Genomic DNA, 18672 nt, shown 5'->3' with positions numbered 1-18672 from the left:
CCTCTCTTTTGTGATCATTTGTATTTCTTCTGTGACTGCTTCTTTGTGTCATTTGTCTTTTTTTACAGGGTTGTTTCTCTCTTTTGTGTGTGTTTTTGAGCACTCTCTCACATACAAAAAAATTAGTTCTGTTTCTGAGTGAGCAAGGGGTCTTACCCTAGGTTTTTGTTTGTTTGTTTGTTTGTTTGCGGTACGCGGGCCTCTCACTGTTGTGGCCTCTCCCGTTGTGGAGCACAGGCTCCGGACGCGCAGGCTCAGCGGCCATGGCTCACGGGCCCAGCCGCTCCGCGGCATGTGGGATCCTCCCGGACCGGGGCATGAACCCGCGTCCCCTGCATCGGCAGGCGGACTCTCAACCACTGCGCCACCAGGGAAGCCCTACCCTAGGATTTTTTACGCCTCTAGGCGGTCCATGAATAAGGTTCAGGAGGGCTGGGCACTCCCTTGAGATTCTCAGCAAGCAAGCACATTGTGTGTGTGTGTGTCTGCATGGGCACACACATGCCCTGCAGGTGCATTTTTCTAGAGGAGGGTCTGTTGCTTTCATCAGCCTCTAGTAGGTCTGTGTGAAGCCAAACGCACTGCAGCAGGAGTGTTCCTGCTAGCTCTTGGCTCTCTCAGAGGGAGGTAAAGACTGCACAGGCCAGATAGTGACCAGGCAAGAAAGCCATCTAATCATCACCTGCAGCATTTGGTTAGCAGGCGTCTGTTTAAGGGAGGTTGGTGGCTTGTCCTCTAAGGTCCCCATTCTTGGATCTAGAGCAGAGGTCAGCAAGCTGCAGCCCCCAGGACACACCCAGACCACTGCAGGTTTCTGTAAACAAAGTTTTACTGGCACAGAGCCGCTCCCACTTGTTTCTTTTGTGCTGTGGCAGCAGAGTGAAGTCTTTTACAGAGACCACATGGCCTGCAAAAGCTAAAATAGTTAATCTCTGTCCCTTTACAGAAGAAGTCCAACAACCTTTGGTCTAGAGGCACCAAGAAGCTGCTCAGTCACAATTCCCTGTTGGAAAGCAGGGGTGACACCCACCCCCAGCCCCTGCTCACTCCCCTTCTAGTTTCATGGCCCAACTCCCTAAGCACCATTTTTTGTTTGTTTTTTTTTGCAGTACGCGAGCCTCTCACTGTTGTGGCCTCTCCCGTTGAGGAGCACAGGCTCCAGATGCGCAGGCTCAGCGGCCATGGCTCACGGGCCCAGCCACTCCGCGGCATGTGGGATCTTCCCGGTCCGGGGCACGAACCCATGTCCCCTGCATCGGCAGGCGGACTCTCAACCACTGTGCCACCAGGGAAGCCCCAGCACCTTTTTTTTAAGGTTTTTTTTTTTTTTTGATTTATTTGTTTTTGGCTGCGTTGGGTCTTTGTTGCTGTGCGCGGGCTTTCTCTAATTGTGGTGAGTGGGAGCTACTCTTCTTTGCGGTGTGCAGGCTTCTCATTGTGGTGGCTTCTGTTGTTGCAGAGCACAGGCTCTAGGCACCCGGGCTTCAGTAGTTGTGGCTCGCGGGCTCTGGAGCGCAGGCTCAGTAGTTGTGGCGCATGGACTTAGTTGCTCCGCGGCATGTGGGATCTTCCTGGATCAGGGCTCGAACCTGTGTCCCCTTCATTGGCAAGCAGATTCTTAATCACTGCGCCACCAGGGAAGCCCCCTAAGCACTTTTTATGTCATCTGTTTCCTCCTCCCCATGCTGCCCCTGGCCTGAGGGACCTCCTTGGGCGTTCCTCTGTCCTGTGAGGCCTCAGATAAGGAGCCTCTCCGGAACAGACCCCGAAAGGGGAATGAGAAGCAGGTCAGTGAGGGCAGGGCTGGAGCTCTTGGGCAATGTTCCTGGGCTGGCCGAGGCTTCTGCTGAGCAGAGCTGAATCTCGTTCTGACACAGCCCAGGCCTTTGAGAAAGCAGAACTGTCAGGATCGGCTCCCGGAGACGCCGAGCTAGCAGCACAACGGTACTTTCTGTTTGGGTCTCCCACCCATGTTCTAATTGGGGGACAAAGGAGTCTTCAGGGTCGCCTTTAGGAGCTTCCTAAATCAAACCTCCTACAGCAGCTCTGGGTCCATGGGTAATCACTCCGTAATAACCTGGGAATCTGGGGGGAATGTTGCCAGGGAAATCTTAATTGGGGGACTTTCTGAGTCCCAAGGGGTTTTGTGTTGCATGGGCTGTGGTATAAATAAAGATGACCAGAGACAGTGAGCTGCTACCCCCATTGGTGGAGAGGGGGCCCCAAGATGGCAGAATGCCTTTCCCCACAGGCCTGTAGACCTCCCTACAGAGCCGGAGAGGTGTGCACTCATAGGTGATCCCATCCCCTAGGGCAGAGACTGGATCCCATGCCAGGTGGGCTGCTTAATGGCTAGAACTGGCTTTCCCAGGTCCCTGCCGCAGAGGGCCCCGGGCAATGCGACACCCTCAGAGGAGGAGGGTGCGGGTCATTGGTGGTGCAGGGCACACCCCGAGGTGCCGAGCCTCAGCCTCCCCCCTGGACATCTGGACAGCACACTCTGGTCTGTTTGCTCAAGGCCTCGCATTTGCTCAGGTCTTTAACTCGCTTCATTGGCCCGAGGAAAACACCAGCCGGTGGCGGAGGCGGCGTCTCTGGGCCGCCGTCCGACGATCCGGGGCCAGGGTTGCTTAGAGATGGGAACAGATGCCGCCAGTGTTGTGAGCATGTCATTTCCACTTCATTCCTCTGACCCCTGTCAGTGTGGGTGAGATGGGGAGTTCTGAGCTGAAACCCTCCCAGAAAAGTGATGACAAAACGTTGCCAGGCTCCTTAATGAAAAATTTCTCTGTGGGCTTTCCCTATTTGATTTATTGAAGTCTTACTTTGAACCTGAGGAAGAAGTGATCCCACGGGAGTTGGGGTCTGGGTGTGAAGAGAAACAAATATCCCTCTTCAAACACCTGAGAGAAGGGGAGGGAGAGGATTCTGGGTACAGCAGTGAAGCAAATGCCCCCTGGGGGTGTGTGTGGGAGTTTAGCATTCCTGCTCAGGCCAGGAGAGGGTCCCCAAGGCATCCTACGTGCCCCAGGTGCCAGGTGAGCAGGACCCTCCCAGTGCCCAGAGCCAGCTCTGCCTCTGGGTTTCTGTTCTGAGCCTTGAGAACCCAAAGCAGTCAGCTGATCACCATTGGCTTGGGAAAAATTCACCCGTCAGAGTGCACCACATTCCGAAGTTGCCCCAGCACGTGACTCGTTCAGGGGTGGACAGAACGTGTAGTGGGGACATCGGGGATGGACCTGGCTGGGAAAGCGGATGAGGTGACTGGGGTGTGGAGCCCCTCCGCCTCACCCCTTCGGCAGTGGAGCGGAAAGGTGACCACAGGACCTTCTCCGGGCAGTGTGTGCTTGGAGCTGTTGGCTGGGAAGGGTTAGAAAAGAGGCTGGCTTTGCCGAGTCCGCTTGTCCAGACTGGCACCTGGATCCTGGCCTGTTCAGGTTGCACAGAGCTCTGCGTGTGTACCGCCGCCACCTGCAGACAAGGCTTACCTCTGGAAGGGGCCTGAGGACCAGAATGCCAGCCCCTCGCCCACCCGGCGCGGCACGCGGCTGCTCCCTGAGGACCCAGCTGGCGGGCTGGGGAGATCACTGATTTGGAAAGTCGGTGCCAGGTGGCTACACAGTGGCTCTTCTGTCCCGCCCGCCAGCAAGCCCCAGGCCTGAGCTGGGGGGCCCTGGGAACAGAGGCATCTTAAAGAGGGTCCTCCAAGGAGGACGGCCCACCCTCACCATGCTGGAGCCTAGGCTTCTGGTGATTCTCATCCAGTAGCAGCCTCTGTAGCCAGCACTCCAGGGGAGGGGCCATCTGCAGCTGCTGTTTTCCCCTCTGGGAAGGTCACACAGCCTGTTTACAGTGCAGCCCAGGGGCTGAGGGAATGAGTCACCACCGGCTCACACAGGGATGGCCTCCCCATGTGAGCCAGGCCAGCACGGAGGGCCGGTTCTGCCCGGCTGAGCCCCCTCCAGCCCTAGTCCTCCCCGAGGCAGCAGGGGTGGTGGTGGGAAGCACACAGAGCCCAGGAGGGGGCCTGCGCCCCCCACCTGCAAGTGCAGTTGTGAGCCCAGGGTCAGGAAGCCGCCCCTGCTGAGTGTTTTCCCCGCATCTGTCATTGCAGTTCAGCTACAGCTTCCTACTTGGCAGAAGACATGGTTCTTGCCCCTCCGCCCGACCCTCAAGCCGGTACTAGGGCACTCTGCTCAGTACTCAGCCACCACTCACTCTATCACCAGGGCTTCTGAGTGGCCATTATGTGCAGCTGAGGTCAGGCAGAAGCAGAAGGAGAGAGGAGGGAGGGAGGGAGGGAGGGTCATGTGGAGACCAGTGGGGGAGGAGACTCAGACAAGAAGATGAAACAAGAGAGAGTCTACAGCCAAATGCAAGTCCACCTGACAGTGTGGCCCTGGACTGTGGGGAGGTCGGCCAAGGAAGGTCAAGGGGAGAGAAGGAGGCGGGTAGGTCTAAAAGGAGCATCGGAAAGGATCTAAGAAACCTCTAGTGGGGAGAGCAAACAGAATGCTTAATAAGGGACGCAGAGAGGTGAGAGAGGCAAGGGTAATTGCCTTGGTTCCCCAAATCAAGTGTGTACCCTTCAAGGGCCATGTGAGTTTTCCAAGACACAGAGTAACCCAGTGGCTATGCACGTAAGCTTGACCTGCTTTGAATTCCAAATTTGACCCTTACCAGCTTGGGGGAGTCCCTTGACTTTTCTAATCCTAAAGTTTTGTACCATTAAGTGAGGGTAATAAGTGACACCTGGGACTTCCCTGGTGGCGCAGTGGTTAAGAATCTGCCTGCCAATGCCGGGGACACGGGTTCGAGCCCTGGTCTGGGAAGATCCCACATGCTGCGGAGCAGCTAAGCCCACGTGCCACAACTACTGAGCCCGCGTGCCACAACTACTTAAGCCCATGCACCTAGCGCCCGTGCTCTGCAACAAAGAGAAGCCATCGCAATGAGAAGCCCACGCACTGCAACGAAGAGTAGCCCCTGCTCGCTGCAACCAGAGAAAGCCTGCGCGCAGCAACAAAGACCCAACACAGCCAAAAATAAATAAATGAATAAGTTTATTTTTTTAAAAAAGTGACACCTATCTGGTAAGGATGTTTTGAGGGCTTTTAGGATAATAATAGTTGCTATTATAATAATAATGCTATTATATGATTTAGTATATTAACATAACTATGTTACATTATTATACAACTTAATAATAAGGAAAAATCCTCTGATCGAGCTGCTCCTGGGCACAGCAAATGGGGGAAATTTCCTCTGGCAGGCATGACAGCTTTGGGAGGAAGGGAAGGAAGTAGCTTAAAGGATAAAACACAATTAGTATTAACGTATGAAAAATAATTAATGCCCCCAGGGAAACCTTCTTGTCTCCTGTGCTTGCTATTTTGTGACCACACATTTGACTACTGCCAGGATGTTTATGCTTTGGGTTTCGCTGGTCAGGGTCATCCTTGATACTGTTTTCAGAGAGATTTCATCTGACACAAATGTTAGGTAGTCCCTAAAAGCTGAAACAGACTTTGACTACCTATTTAAGCACTTATATTGGTTAAAAAAAAAAACCCACCATGAACTAAGAAGTTAAAGGCCAAACTAGGAAAACATACCTACAGTATATGGACAAACAGTGAGGGTCTTTAATATATAAAGAGCCTATGCCAAATCAATATGAACAAATTAACATCCTCATAGGAAGAAAGGACAATAGGAATATAAATGACTGATTTTAAAAACCATAGAAAAAATGTTCAAAGTCATTAACAATCAATAAATGTAAGTTTTTTCAATTTCAATTGGTATAAGTTTTCTGGAAGGCAGTTTGGCACAGAGTATCACAAAAACTTAAAAATGTGTATTCCCTTTTGCCAAATGATTCTACTTTTGGGAATTTACCTTAAGGAAATCATAGCTATATGCATGTATGTTTATCTTCAAGGATGTTCATTAAAATGTTATTTATGATAAAAATGAAAAAGGCTCTGAGAACATCAGAGAAATGGTTGCATAAATTATAGACCATCCAGAAAAGGAAATACCGGACAGTTGTTACAAATTATGTTGAAGATGAATACTAAATTACAAAATATTTATAATATATCAAGTAAAAAAAGAAAAAGTTTATAAAATAATATGTAGCATATGATCCCAGTTTGGTTACAAAGCTATAGGTATTTATGGGAAAAAGATTGAAAGGAAATATATCAAAATGGTAACATGGCTATATCAGGGGAATTTTTATTTCATTCTTTACGTGTACTTTGTTCCAGATGTTTTACAATGGACACGCATTGCTCTTCTAATCAGGAAAAATAATCGTAATTTAAATACAAGATGTACATGTTGGTAAGAAGACTGCATAGCGTGGTTTGCCCTGAGGCTCTGTACACCCTAGGAATGGCCCTGCTGACTAAAATAACATGTTAGAGAGGAGAATTTTCAGGGTGTTGCAAAGAATGTTCCAGGCAGGGAGAGGCAGGGAAGCAAGGAGGGCAGCTGGAGGTTACTGCCCTTTTCCAGGCATGAGGGCAAGTGTCTCATCCAGGACCAGATGTCAAGTCAGTCTCCTCTCCCAGCTTCCCGTTCTTGCCTGTCCTGGATCCCGTTCTGGGGAGAAGACTCCAGAAGATGAGGTCAGAGTTGCCCACTAGCCCCAAGCCCCTGTTGTTCTGTTCTAGCTTGGGTTAGGGTAGAAGGAAAAGGGCTACCTAGCAAGCAGTCTGCTCTTCAGAAGTATCCCCTCGCCCTGTCAAAAAGTTGGGGGCACTCTTTTTACCCAGAGGTGACAACTGCAACAAAAGGGTTTCCTGGCTTGACTGCACCGAGTGGCTTCTGTCCTCCATCTGCTCTTCTGGTTGGGTTCTAAGCCCTCTTTGACCCCTTTCACATGCCCTGTGGAGGCTGGAGTGGCATCCCAGGCTAGAACAGTTTCCTCTTTCCTTACAAGCAGAACTAATCTTTGGATTCTCCCTGGGGCAGATGTGGCCCCAGAAATGCCTGAGGCTGCCTTGCTGGAGTAGCCAGCGTGGCACAGCCCAAATATGTGAGCTCAGAACCGAGGCATGTCCTCTGAACCACAGCATACCTGGGAGGCAGGTGTGCAAAGAGTGAGGTTGTGTACCTTTAGTGCTCACTCGGATGTGCCTGGGCCCCCATGAGCACGTCACATTTCCTCTGTCTTTGCCTGGGGGAGTTTCCATATGCTCCTTCTCTCCCTCTGACCCTCTCTGAGAAGACTGAGTTGACACAGGGGCTGGAAGAAGAGATCTTTGTGTGCTGGGGCTTCTTCGGGTAGGCTGGAGAGCCACCCTGGCTTCATGCCGTAGGATGGCTTTGTTGGCCGTACACTGTAGATTAATTCATGTTCCTTTTAAATCCTGGGATCCCAAAACATCTCAAGTCTCTTATTCATGTTTTTTTTTTTTTCTTAACAGTGATACTGAGACATAATTCACATACCATACAATTTACCTAAAGTATACAGTTCAATGGTTTTTAGTTTATTTATAGAGTTACACAGTCATCACCAGAATCCATCATATCACCCCAAATCACATCTCTGTACCCATCAGCATTTCTCCCTATTCCTCCCAGCTTCTTCCACCTCAGCCCTAGGCGACCCCTAATCTGTTCTCTGTCTCTATGGATTTGCCTGTTCTGGACATTTCATATGAATGGAATCGTACAATTTTGTGCTGTTTCATGACTGGTTCTTTCACTTAGCATAATGTTTTCAGGGTTTATCCATGTTGTGTTGATAGCATGTATCGATACTTCATTTGTTTTTGTGGCTGAATGATATTCCATTGTGTGAATGTACCACATTTTGCTTATCCAGTCATTGATGGGCATGGAGGTTGTTTCCACTTTTTGTATATTATAAAGAATGGGGACTTCCCTGGCAGGCCAGTGGTTAAGACTCTGCGCTTCCACTGCACGGGGTGTGGGTTCAGTCCCTGGTCGGGGAACTGAGATCCTGCATGCCACAAGGTACAGCCAAAAAAACCAAAAACACTGCTAGAAACATTCATGTACACATGGGCGTATATTTTCATCCCTCTTGGGTATATATATACCTAGGAGTGAAATTTCTGGGTCATATGGTAGCTCTGTGTTTAATTGAGGAACTGCCAGTGTTCTCCAAAGTGGCTGTATACCATTTTACATTCCTACCAGTAGTGTAGGAGGGTTCTCATTCCTCTGTATCAGCACCAGCGTTTGTTATTATGTGTTGTGTTTTTTTTTTTAATTATTATTATAACCACCCTAGGGGGTATGAAGCAGTATCTCATTGTAGTTTTAATTTGCATTTCCCTATGATTAATGATATTGAGTATCTTTTCATAAGGTTATTGGCCATCTGTATGTCTTCTCTGGAGAAATGTCTATTCAGAAATGTCTATTTGCCCATTTTTTAAAATAAATTTATTTTATTTTATTATTATCATTATTATTTTTTTGGCTACGTTGGGTCTTCACTGCTGCGCGCAGGCTTTCTCTAGTTGAGGTGAGCGGGGGCTACTCTTCGTTATGGTGCACCGGCTTCTCATTGCGGTGGCTTCTCTTGTTGCGGAGCACGGGCTCTAGGCATGCGGGCTTCAGTAGCTGTAGCACACAGGTTTCAGTAGTTGTGGCGCGTGGGTTTCAGTAGTTGTGACTCGCGGGCTCTAGAGTGCAGGCTCAGTAGTTGTGGTGCACGGGCTTAGTTGCTCCGCGGCATGTGGGATCTTCCTGGACCAGGGCTCCAACCCGTGTCCCCGGCATTGGCAGGCGGATTCTTAACCACTGTGCCACCAGGGAAGCCCTATTTGCCCATTTTAAAAATGGTTATATGTGGTTTTTTTTTTACTGAGTTGTAGGAGTTCTTTATACACTGCAGATACAGGTGCCCTATCAGATAGCTGATTTGTACAAATTTTCTCTCTTCTGTGCCTCTGTTCGTTTTCTGGATGGTGTCTTTGAAGCACATTTTAAATTTTGATGATGCCCCTCCTTCATTATTAATTGTGGTCAGAACAGGCAGAAATGATGAGGGGCAGGTAAATAAACACATTCAAACGGCCTCCGTTCAGCAAAAGCAGATTAGCTTGTGGGCAGCCATCACGTGGTCTGTGTTTGATAAAACCCCAAAATGATTGCAGACAAAGGGGGAGGGGAACATATATTAGGTCCATAGAAACACCTGAGTTCAGTGAAACAGGTTGGCAGATCCAGGGAGCGATTCTCAATGCCAGGGACCTTGTGGGTGTGGCTGGGAAACCTTCAGTACGCAGTACGAGCGCCCCTGAGGTTAGCAAGAGCAGCCAGGACTGCCGTTTGAGGAGGATGCGCTTTGCCCCATGTCTGTTTGGATCCATGACCGAGTTGCCATATTATACCATGTCTGGATTTGTATGGAATCACTGGGGGTTTTAGCTTCGCAGTCGTGTTGGACGGGCCCAGAGCAAGCTGCTGTGAGATGGGAAGAGCGGCCTCACAGGGAAGAGAGCCTGAGCCTCCCTTGCCGTTGCTCTTTCCAGATGGAAAAGGGGAAAGCCCTCCTTGGACCTAGAAATTCAGACGGAGGACTTCCGGGCCAGCCCCCTCGTCCGCCCTGGGGGCTATAGAATTCTGATTGGCACCTTCCAGAGACCTACTCTTCTCAGCAAGAAAAGCAGCCTTTGCTGACATCTGGTCCTTCTGGGACACGGATATTTTTATTTATAAAATGATCTCATCCTCAAATAGATTCTTATTCCTAACAGGCTTGCTCCCTTTGAGGGTTGCCTCAGGCTCCCAGCGGTGCTTGCTGGCATCTTCCTGTAACCCTGCAAAGGCAGAAGGACCTGGCCTGTGCCGGAGAAGAGAGGAGGGATGCTTGCCAACCAGGAAGGCTACCAGCTCTGTCTTCATGTGCAGAGTCTGAGTTCTGTATTACTCTCCTCCCTTCCTTTATCAACCTCAGTCTGGGAAGAGAAAACTTCCAATTAGCTGCGATTACCCCTGGACCGATGCCCCCGTGAATCACACGGGGAGGAGAGTAGATAAGAAATGGTGCCTGAGGATGCCATGATTCTTTCTTCCCCTCCTCTTTCATCCGTCCCCTGTCTGTTCTCTCAGCAGAAGTCTCCCTTGCTTCTTATCTTTCAGCTGCCCAACATGTTTGGTGACCTTCGGTCCACGTTTATTGCCTTGATGATTGGATCCTATGCCTCCTCAGCAGTCACCTTCCCAGGAGTCAAGGTGAGCGTGTGTACCAGTGTCTGAGCAGAGGCCTCCTTTAAGCCTCCTTCAGCGCTCCCAGAAGAGGGAAGTCATTGCGGGTGCTGGGGCCCCCCCTTCCGCCAAGCCCCATCTGGGGGCAGGATGCACCTGGGCAGCATGGGGGTAAGAAAAGAAACCTGGGGCTTCCCTAGTGGCGCAGCGGTTGAGAGTCCACCTGCCAATGCAGGGGACACGGGTTCATGCCCCGATCCGGGAAGATCCCACGTGCCGCGGAGCAGCTGGACCCGTGAGTCATGGCCGCTGAGCCTGCACGTCTGGAGCCTGTGCTCCACGACGGGAGAGGCCACAACAGTGAGAGGCCCGCGTACCACAAAAAAAAAAAAAAAAAAACTGCTGTGCGTGGGGCGGGGTGGGGGGGGGTTGGGGGAGGGGCAGGGGGGTTGGGAAATCCAAGCATATCACTGCAAGGTGTGACTGAAGGCTGCCTTTGCGTTTCAGGCCTGGGGACAGAAAGGGGGTGAGTGTTTGTCCCCAGTCCTGAGCTAACTCTAGTCCCCCCACCCCCAGGCCTGTTGCTGTTAGGCTATATTGCTCCCCACTGCCAGAGCGCTGCTCGCAGCCAAGTTGGTTCAGCTGTTTCCCTCCCAGGCAGGATTCTGAGCCCGTGGAAGTCACACAGGGTCAGGATGGAGCAAACACCTCACTGTTCATCAGTCCCAGTTCCTGCTCCCAATCCTGTTGCTCCTGAAAGGGCTTCAGAAGGGGCTTCTCCCTTCTGTGGCACCAGCACCACATAAATCCCCTTTGCTGAGAGGTCCAAGAGGGAGAGGCCATAGGGCAAGAGGAGGAAGAGTCACAGAAGGCGTGGGCCAGGGGCTTCCCTGGGGATCCAGTGGTGAAGACGCCACGCTTCCACTGCAGGGGGCACGGGTTCGATCCCTGGTCAGGTAACTAAGATCCTGCGTGCCACACAGCGCAGCCAAAAAACGAAACAAAAAGACGTAGGCCGGCCGCCTGGACTTCGAGGCGCTTGCAGGGGCTGGGGCCAGACGTCTGGATTTTAGGGGTCCTCGAGTTCCTGGAGTGCAGAGGAGCCTACAGGTTCCCCCTCCTCCTCTTCTCCGTGTCTAACTGCTGGTCCCCTCCCTGGGTAGCTGGGCTGCTGTCTGGCACTACTCTGGGGACTCTTGTGCTGGAAATCAATGGCGATAATGACATTAACAGGCTTGCAGGCTTCTCACCTGCCAGGCCCTGTGCTGAGCCCTCTACCCGCTTGACCCCCACCTTGACACCATGAGGGTACATGCCAGTGTCACACCCATTTCACAGAGGAGCAAAGCGAGACTTCCAACTGTTCATTCCTTGAGTATTTTTCTGGCCCCTACCGTGTGTATGCTTCAGGGTACTAGAGAAACATCAGTGGACGAGGCTGGAGGTTCCTCAGGGAGCTGGCCTAGTAACAGATGAGGAAATGAATCAAGAAGTCAAAAACCTCAGCCAGGGCTGTTCACTGTGAGCCAGTGATGTGACAGTGATGGGTGGTCTGGGAGGGCCTCTCCAAGGAGATGACATTTGGTCCAAGCTGGAGGCATTTGGTCCAGGGCGAGCTAAGATTATTGGAATGCAGGTGCCTGACGACCAAACACCCAGGCTGATGGGGCCATGCCTCCCCTCGCAGCTGAGCGCAGGGAGAGCAGGACTGCTGGGTGCCCCTACCCGCTGCCCGCTCCAGCTTCCGTCTGCTAACTCTGCCCTCCGCCCTGCCCTGACTCCAACCGCTACCCCGTTGTGCCTCTCAGGTCATCTACGACTTCGGTGCCTCCTTCATCGTCATGCTCGTGGTCTGGGCCGGCTGCTCCGGGCTGGTTTTCCTCAACTGCTTCTTTAACTGGCCCCTGGAGCCCTTCCCAGGCCCAGAGGACATGGACTACACGTAAGTGGACGTGCGGTCTGCTCCCACCCCTACGCCGGCGAGGGGCCCTGGCAGCGCAACAGACACTCTCCTGTGGCCTCTAGGGTGAAGATCAAGTTCAGCTGGCTGGGCTTCGACCACAAGATCACTGGGAAGCAGTTCTACAAGCAGGTGACCACGGTCGGGCGCCGCCTCAGCGTGGGCAGCTCCATGCGGAACGCCAAGGAGCAGGCGGCACTGCAGGAGGGCCACAAGCTGTGCCTGTCCACCGTCGACCTGGAGGTCAAGTGCCAGCCTGATGCCGCAGGTACCGCGTGCGGCCCCCACCTCCCAAGCCTGCCTGAGCCGTCAGCAGGGGCTCCTGAACCCACACCCGCACCCCAGCAACAAGGAGGGGGAGGCCGGTCCAGATGTGGAAGCTGCAGCCCCCTCGGGGGGACCAGCTCCCGCTGAGGGCTTTGTGGGTACCATCTCCCTTAATCCCCATTTCATCCCCCAAAGAGCCGGTGGCACCATCCAGCCTGCCGTACAGACAAAGGGTCAGCGAGGCTGAGGGTCTCACCCAGCTTGTTTCGTACGGCTGGGTGACCTGACTCTGCGTCCAGCCGTCCACCTCATCCAGCATGATTTGGTCGGCAAAGCAGGGCTGTCAGCCCCATGCGCCCAGCCCCTGGGTGGCGGGTGCGCCGTGGCCACGGCGGTACCGCCCGCTTCTCCCTGAGCACCCTCTTCTCCCCGCAGCGGCCCCCTCGTTCATGCAGAGCGTGTTCAGCCCCATCCTGCTGCTCAGCCTGGTCACCATGTGCGTCACCCAGCTGCGCCTCATCTTCTACATGGGCGCCATGAACAACATCCTCCAGTTCCTGGTCAGCGGCGACCAGGACGCAGGTAGGTGGCCTCCAGGCCCCGGGGCGCAGCCCATGAGCGGTGGCCACTCCTGCCCGCCTGAGGTTCAGCCCCCTGCCCAGCTGGGCTGGACCAGCAGGGCCGTGAGATGGCAGAGTCCAAGGGCCTGATTGTGTGTCAGAGCCGTTTCATCACGGCCGGGCCCAACTGTCCTTTCATGTCCCCGTCAGAGTTTCCCGGTTTAGGAGGGAGGAGAGGACTAAAATAACTACGTGTGTTTGGGGTGTGGGGGTGTGTTTTTTGTTGCCTGAGGGGGACGGTTGACGTGTGTGTTCGTAAATGAAAACACGGCACAGAACGCGGTACTCCACCTGAGAGCCTGTTGAAAGGCTATCTGTCAAACCCAACGCCAGGAATTCTCCGGGAAACCGCAGGGGTGCCGCGTGGAGAGGCTGGGGGCCGAGCTGGGGGCTGGGCTACTGCGGCTGGAGACTGGGGCTCCTGGGCCTGCACAGGATCTGTGCCCTGAACCGGGAAGCAGAGCCAGGTGGAGCCTTCCTCGTGGGTAATCCAGTCCAGGCTTGTTACTTCTGGTAAACAGAACTGATAACCCACCTGCCACTTTTCCAAGAGAACACACAAGCTGATGAGAGGTTTTGATTCTACAAAGAAAGTCATTACTTCCTCAGGGCCTGAGCTGAGTCAGCTTTAGTTATCCCTAAGCGGGACAAACACATCTGGTAAATCCTTTTTATTGGCTGTCTCATTGGTGTGCAATGTTTGGGTTGGTACCCCCACCCCCCGCCCCCGGGAAGATCTGCCAGGCACTGTACATTTTTAAAGAGGATGAGAAACCTGGCCTTAGCAAAAGGGGAAGGTGACAAAGAGGCACAGATAGTGCAGGTGCTACTCCAAAATGGGTGTTCGGACGTGAAGCAATGTGGAAAAATCCTATCACGCGCCCTCGCAAAAATTTGTAGCAAATGCAAAGATAGGAAGAAAAAGCACCTGTTTAGCTTTGTCTCGTCCAATGATATTCCCCTAGATTTCTACCCCAGGAACCTTTTATTATGTAACATTCATTAAAATCTGTGTGCCACGCTTTGGGGAGAGATGACCTCGCGTGTCTCTTTGCCCTCTATTGTAAACCCTGAGGCCCAGACAGGTGGAGACTCTGACGGGTACAGAGAAGGGCCCTCACTGGCCCTTGGAAGGCAAATCTCCCTGCCGCTGAGTCATGGCCTTTTACTCTCTGAGAACTCTTGCTGCTCAAGAGGCATTTTTTCCATCTGTTTCCCGCATTCAAAAAGCCAATTTCAAGAAGTAGAGGAAGTTGGGCCAGGAAATTCGGTCTGCAGCTGACAGGGCATTGGTTTTCCCCATCCTGCTCCTCTGAGCAGTTGTGCCTGACATCACACACACACACACACACACACATGCACGCACACACACATGTCTGGCTATCAGGGTCAGGGGGCCAGTAGGTGGATGGGAGACCAGCGCTGGCTAGTGAGATACTTGGGCTGGGTGTGGGGTAGATTCTTTGCCCTCGGAGGGAACAAGGGCAACGAGGCCCAGGTTCTGCCAGGTCTTCTGCACCCACACTGCTTCCCCATCACGGTCCCCCGCAACCACCACAGGCCTGATTTACCAGCCCGCTTGTGACGAGGCACCAGCTGCACATGAGTGAGGCCCCAGCCGGCAGGAAAACGTCTGCAGACACCCGCGCTGGGCACTCTTGAGAGTCGGGGCTTGGTGGGAAATGGCGTGTGAGCTGGGCCCAGAGCTAGTCTGCCTCCGTGCCCCATCCCCCTGTAATAACCTGTGACATTTCTGCTGCTGACCTCACTCCTCTCTGCTTTTTCACTTTTGCTTTCTTGATGCAGTGATGGCTACCGGTAAGCCAGTGGGGGTGGGGGACGGGGGATCGTCAGGGAACACATGACATCCTCTCCTAGCCGGTCTCTGTTCAACTGAGAAACACCTCTCCTTGAACTCCAGACGTCCCTCTCGGCCAGACCTGTGTTTGGGGGTGGGGCGGTCAACATTCCGCTTCTGTTTGTCTGAGAAATCCCATCATAATTTTAAGGCTCTTTGAAGATTGAAGCCCTTACGTCAGTGCCCTTGTGAGTGGTGCCTTCCTCGTATATTTCTAGAGGCAGAAAACTGACGGCCAGTCACACACAAAACCTCAGTCCCAGGCATTGGTAATTTTGTGGTTCCCAAAGTCAGAGAGACTTCCTGGAGCTTCTGGGGGAAGTCACTGTGACATACTGGATTTCGTTAGCCGTTTCTTGGAAATAGGCGAGGACTTTGGAGAAAAGAAGAGGGTGGCTTTGATTTCAGAGGTTAAGGTCTCCGGGCTCCCCTCATGACCCACAGTGACAAGGGGGCGGTTCTGGAGAAGATCCCAGAAGGGCTTGTGGGGTCACAGACTCTGCCCAGCGCCCACCCCAGGCCTCTGCCGGCAGCCCCCGTGACCCAGCCCGTCTTTATCCTCAGTGGGCCTCTACACCTCCATCTTCGGTGTGCTCCAGCTGCTCTGCCTGCTGACAGCCCCCGTCATTGGCTACATCATGGACTGGAGGCTGAAGGAGTGTGAAGATGGCCCTGAGGAGCCCGAGGAGAAAGACGCCAACCAGTGCGTAGGCGGAGCGCGTGCCCCGGGCCCAGGCCCCCAGAGGGAGAAGCCCACCGGTCAGGTGTTAGGCAGCATCAGGGTGGGTGGGTTAGGTTTTAAAGTTAGCAAGAGAGGCGAAAGAGGGCTGTGCTCAAAGCTGCTCTTGCCCGCGCTCAGCTCAGCACACATTTTGGTCTGTTGCTTCTGTAAGGAAAGTTTTTTGTATGCAAAAGTTGGGGAGGCACGGAGCTCGAAGAGAGGAGGAGAGAAACCAGAGGAAGGTCTGTGCAGACAGCTATCAAACATCCTGCTTTTAGGGCTGCTCTGCGGTCCTTAGCACACGTAGTACACCGGCAGACATCCTCAGAGTGGTCCTGTTTGCCTGCAAGGTCTGCTCCACTGGGTGTGAGTAGTAAACGGCTCTAACCTTAATACATGTCAATAGATCTGTTCATGACTGTGAGAATTAAGCAAGGGACCGGAGCCCTACTTTACAGAAGGGTTGGGCTCTAAGATCAGAGGATGAGTTAAATGCTGTCTTCTCTGACTCCACCTTAGTACAATAAGCTCCTCTTTACTGTATCAGGCCCTGTGCCAAGCCCTTAATGCACAACATCTCAGGTAAGCCTCCCAGCACCTCGATGAGTTAGACCCATTTTGCAGATGAGGGGACTGAAGCTAGGCGTCTGAGTGGCTTGCCTGAGGTCACATAGGGAGAAAGTGGTGGGTCTGGGCCTCCCTGCACATCTCTGAGCCCTTGGATGTCATACAGTTGTCCGTGGGGTATCTTTGTGGGTGTTGAGGCTGGAATCAGTAATAGTGAATTCACAGGGAAATAATTACAGAGAATGTTCTGTTATGTAGGTCAGGTCCTACAGCCAGAAGGCTGTTGGTGCCCATTCCAGTTCCATCTGCCGCATACCCGTTTCTCCTTCGCCCCTTCCTGCCACCCAAGGAGAAATCCACTCACTCCCTTTTTTGGCTTATTATCTGGCTTAGTGTCAGCTCCCTGCAGGATTCAGGTGAAGTTGGAGCCAGTAGTGAAGGAGGCTTTGCCACATCCTGACCTGGGTGCACTCTCCTCCTCCCTCCCCATCATCGGACCTCAGTCTTCGCCGAAGCAGCGCAGGGTGTTGACGCCCGTCTCCTCGTGCCTTCTCGCGTCCGACCTCTCCACTGAGGTTGACACTCCGCGCTCAGTCCAGGGGGTGCAGTGGGGAGTGTCCCTCGTGCTGGTCTAGCCCCCACAGTCCCTAGCACATGCTTGCGGGTGGTCTCTGAGTCTTGCGCTGTCCACAAGCTGTGACTCCCGGGACCTGGCTTCCTGGGAGAGCCCATCCTCCAGGGAGCCCCCAGCTCTGGTGTGTGCTCTGCGTTTCCACAGAGGTGAGAAGAAGAAGAAGCGGGACCGGCAGATCCAGAAGATCACCAACGCCATGCGGGCCTTCGCCTTCACAAACCTGCTGCTCGTGGGCTTTGGGGTGACTTGCCTCATTCCCAACCTGCCTCTACAGGTGGGTATGGGGAGAGGGAGAAGCCAGGTGGGGTATGGGGTGATGAGACCGAAAGGTGCGTGATGTCTCATGGGGGAGAGAACAGTGCTCGCTCAGCAAAGAGAACAGTGACTTTTCATTTGTTTAATTCAACCAACCAACCTATCAACCGGCCCGCTGTGATTTACCAAAGGGCCCCCTACCTGCCAGGCTCTGTACATGCGTGATGCTGGGAGCAAGGTGTAAAGGAAACTCAGATTGCCTTTCACAGAAGACTCTTCTCTATGAAAGTACATCATTCTTCTCGGTCTTTAGGCGTCTTACATACCACGAGTACCATCATCTTACCGTTTCTGGAACCACGTGGTGTAGTTGTGTGGCTGCTCGCTTTGCATGCGCTCGAACAGCTGAAGTCTGATGTCCAAAGAACTCTGGCTAGTCTGTGGCGTTGGTGGGAACGTCTGCTCCTCCAGTACAGGGGAGCAAGACCGACGATCCCTTGGCATCTGGGTTCAAAAGTTTAATTCCTTCTCACAAGATTTCCAGTGCCTTTGGAACCTGACTTTTGGCAGAGAGTTTGAGAAAGGTAGATTTCGTTACCTGCCTGGCTCCACCCTTAGGTCCACAGAAGTGTTCTGGTTCTAATCCCCAAATGTATGAACTTGGAAGGGACAAAAGTGATGGCATTGCTTCCAGATGGGTGTGACCCAAGTCCAGATGGTATCTTGGACCAGGTCCAGGAGGAAAGCAAGAGTCCCTTCCTACAAGTGGCCGCACGCAGAAGTTCATTGAACGCCCAGGTGTGCACCACCCACAGGTGCCACCATGTGTTTGTGCCGACACCGTGTGCAGCCAGAGTAAACCATGGGAGGCCCTACCGGTTCCAGATGGGAGGATTGCTGCATCCCTGGTGCCCTCCCGGCCTCCTGGTGGTGGCCCTCTCCGCAAGACCGGCAGACCCTTGCCCTGACCACCCTTGTCCAGTCGCGGGGCAATGCTCAGTGAGGACAGTCATCTGCTTTGTGTTTTATCCAGTTCTTATTGAAAGGCAAGTTGTGAAAAGGCAGCAAGGCATTTGGAGTAGAAGGCAGAGCCCGCCGAGGGACGGGTGCACGTTCAGGCACAGCCCTCTCGCAGCACCGCAGGAGCAGCCCTCGCCGCCTCCACTGCCCACATTCCCGGAAACGGGCCTTGGCCGCTGAGCCCGATGGCAGGGCTGTGTGCAAAGAGCAAACAAAGGGTCCTGGGAGCAAAGGAGACAGCTCGTGGCTCTAAGGAATCGTTAACAAGTGCTTGCTAAGCTTGCCAAGCTTGCCAGCAGTGACCTTTCCTCAGGAAAGCAGAGCTAGAGGGGAGAGGGACAGCCATCTACCAGTAGGGCCTGGGTGGCCAGGCAGGGAGACCTGGGCACAGTCCTCAGGTCCGCGAAGGCAGGAGTGGTGATTAGTGACCTCCTGCTTAGTGCTATGTCCATACGTACACTTAAGAGCAGACTCTAGATGGGGGCGGGATGGGGGGAGCCCTGGGTTTTAGTGTTTGCCAATTTCCACGGTGCAAGTGCTCTCGTCGTGGCTGATATCAGCCAATACGGT

The 18672-nt window shown here is 53.1% G+C and overlaps 1 protein-coding gene across 5 annotated transcripts in view; it reads left to right on the top strand.

Annotated features, from left to right (window-relative positions):
- Positions 1-18672, top strand: part of SLC43A2 (solute carrier family 43 member 2) — a 42459-nt gene that overhangs the window by 15802 nt on the left and 7985 nt on the right. For 4 of the 5 annotated variants that reach the window (XM_060290162.1, XM_060290163.2, XM_060290164.2 and 1 more), the window contains 7 exons: positions 10135-10227; positions 12009-12142; positions 12226-12428; positions 12863-13009; positions 14854-14865; positions 15470-15608; positions 16972-17101. In XM_060290162.1, coding sequence (XP_060146145.1) covers positions 10135-10227; positions 12009-12142; positions 12226-12428; positions 12863-13009; positions 14854-14865; positions 15470-15608; positions 16972-17101 — 858 coding nt within the window. The remainder of the gene's footprint in view (positions 1-10134; positions 10228-12008; positions 12143-12225; positions 12429-12862; positions 13010-14853; positions 14866-15469; positions 15609-16971; positions 17102-18672) is intronic. The other variant, XM_030861857.3, reaches the window with a different exon arrangement.

Source organism: Globicephala melas, chromosome 20 (genome assembly GCF_963455315.2).
Source record: "Globicephala melas chromosome 20, mGloMel1.2, whole genome shotgun sequence".
Lineage (NCBI taxonomy): Eukaryota > Metazoa > Chordata > Mammalia > Artiodactyla > Delphinidae > Globicephala > Globicephala melas.
The sequence above is the reverse complement of the archived record's forward strand: the minus strand, read 5'-3'. Positions and strand labels throughout refer to the sequence as shown.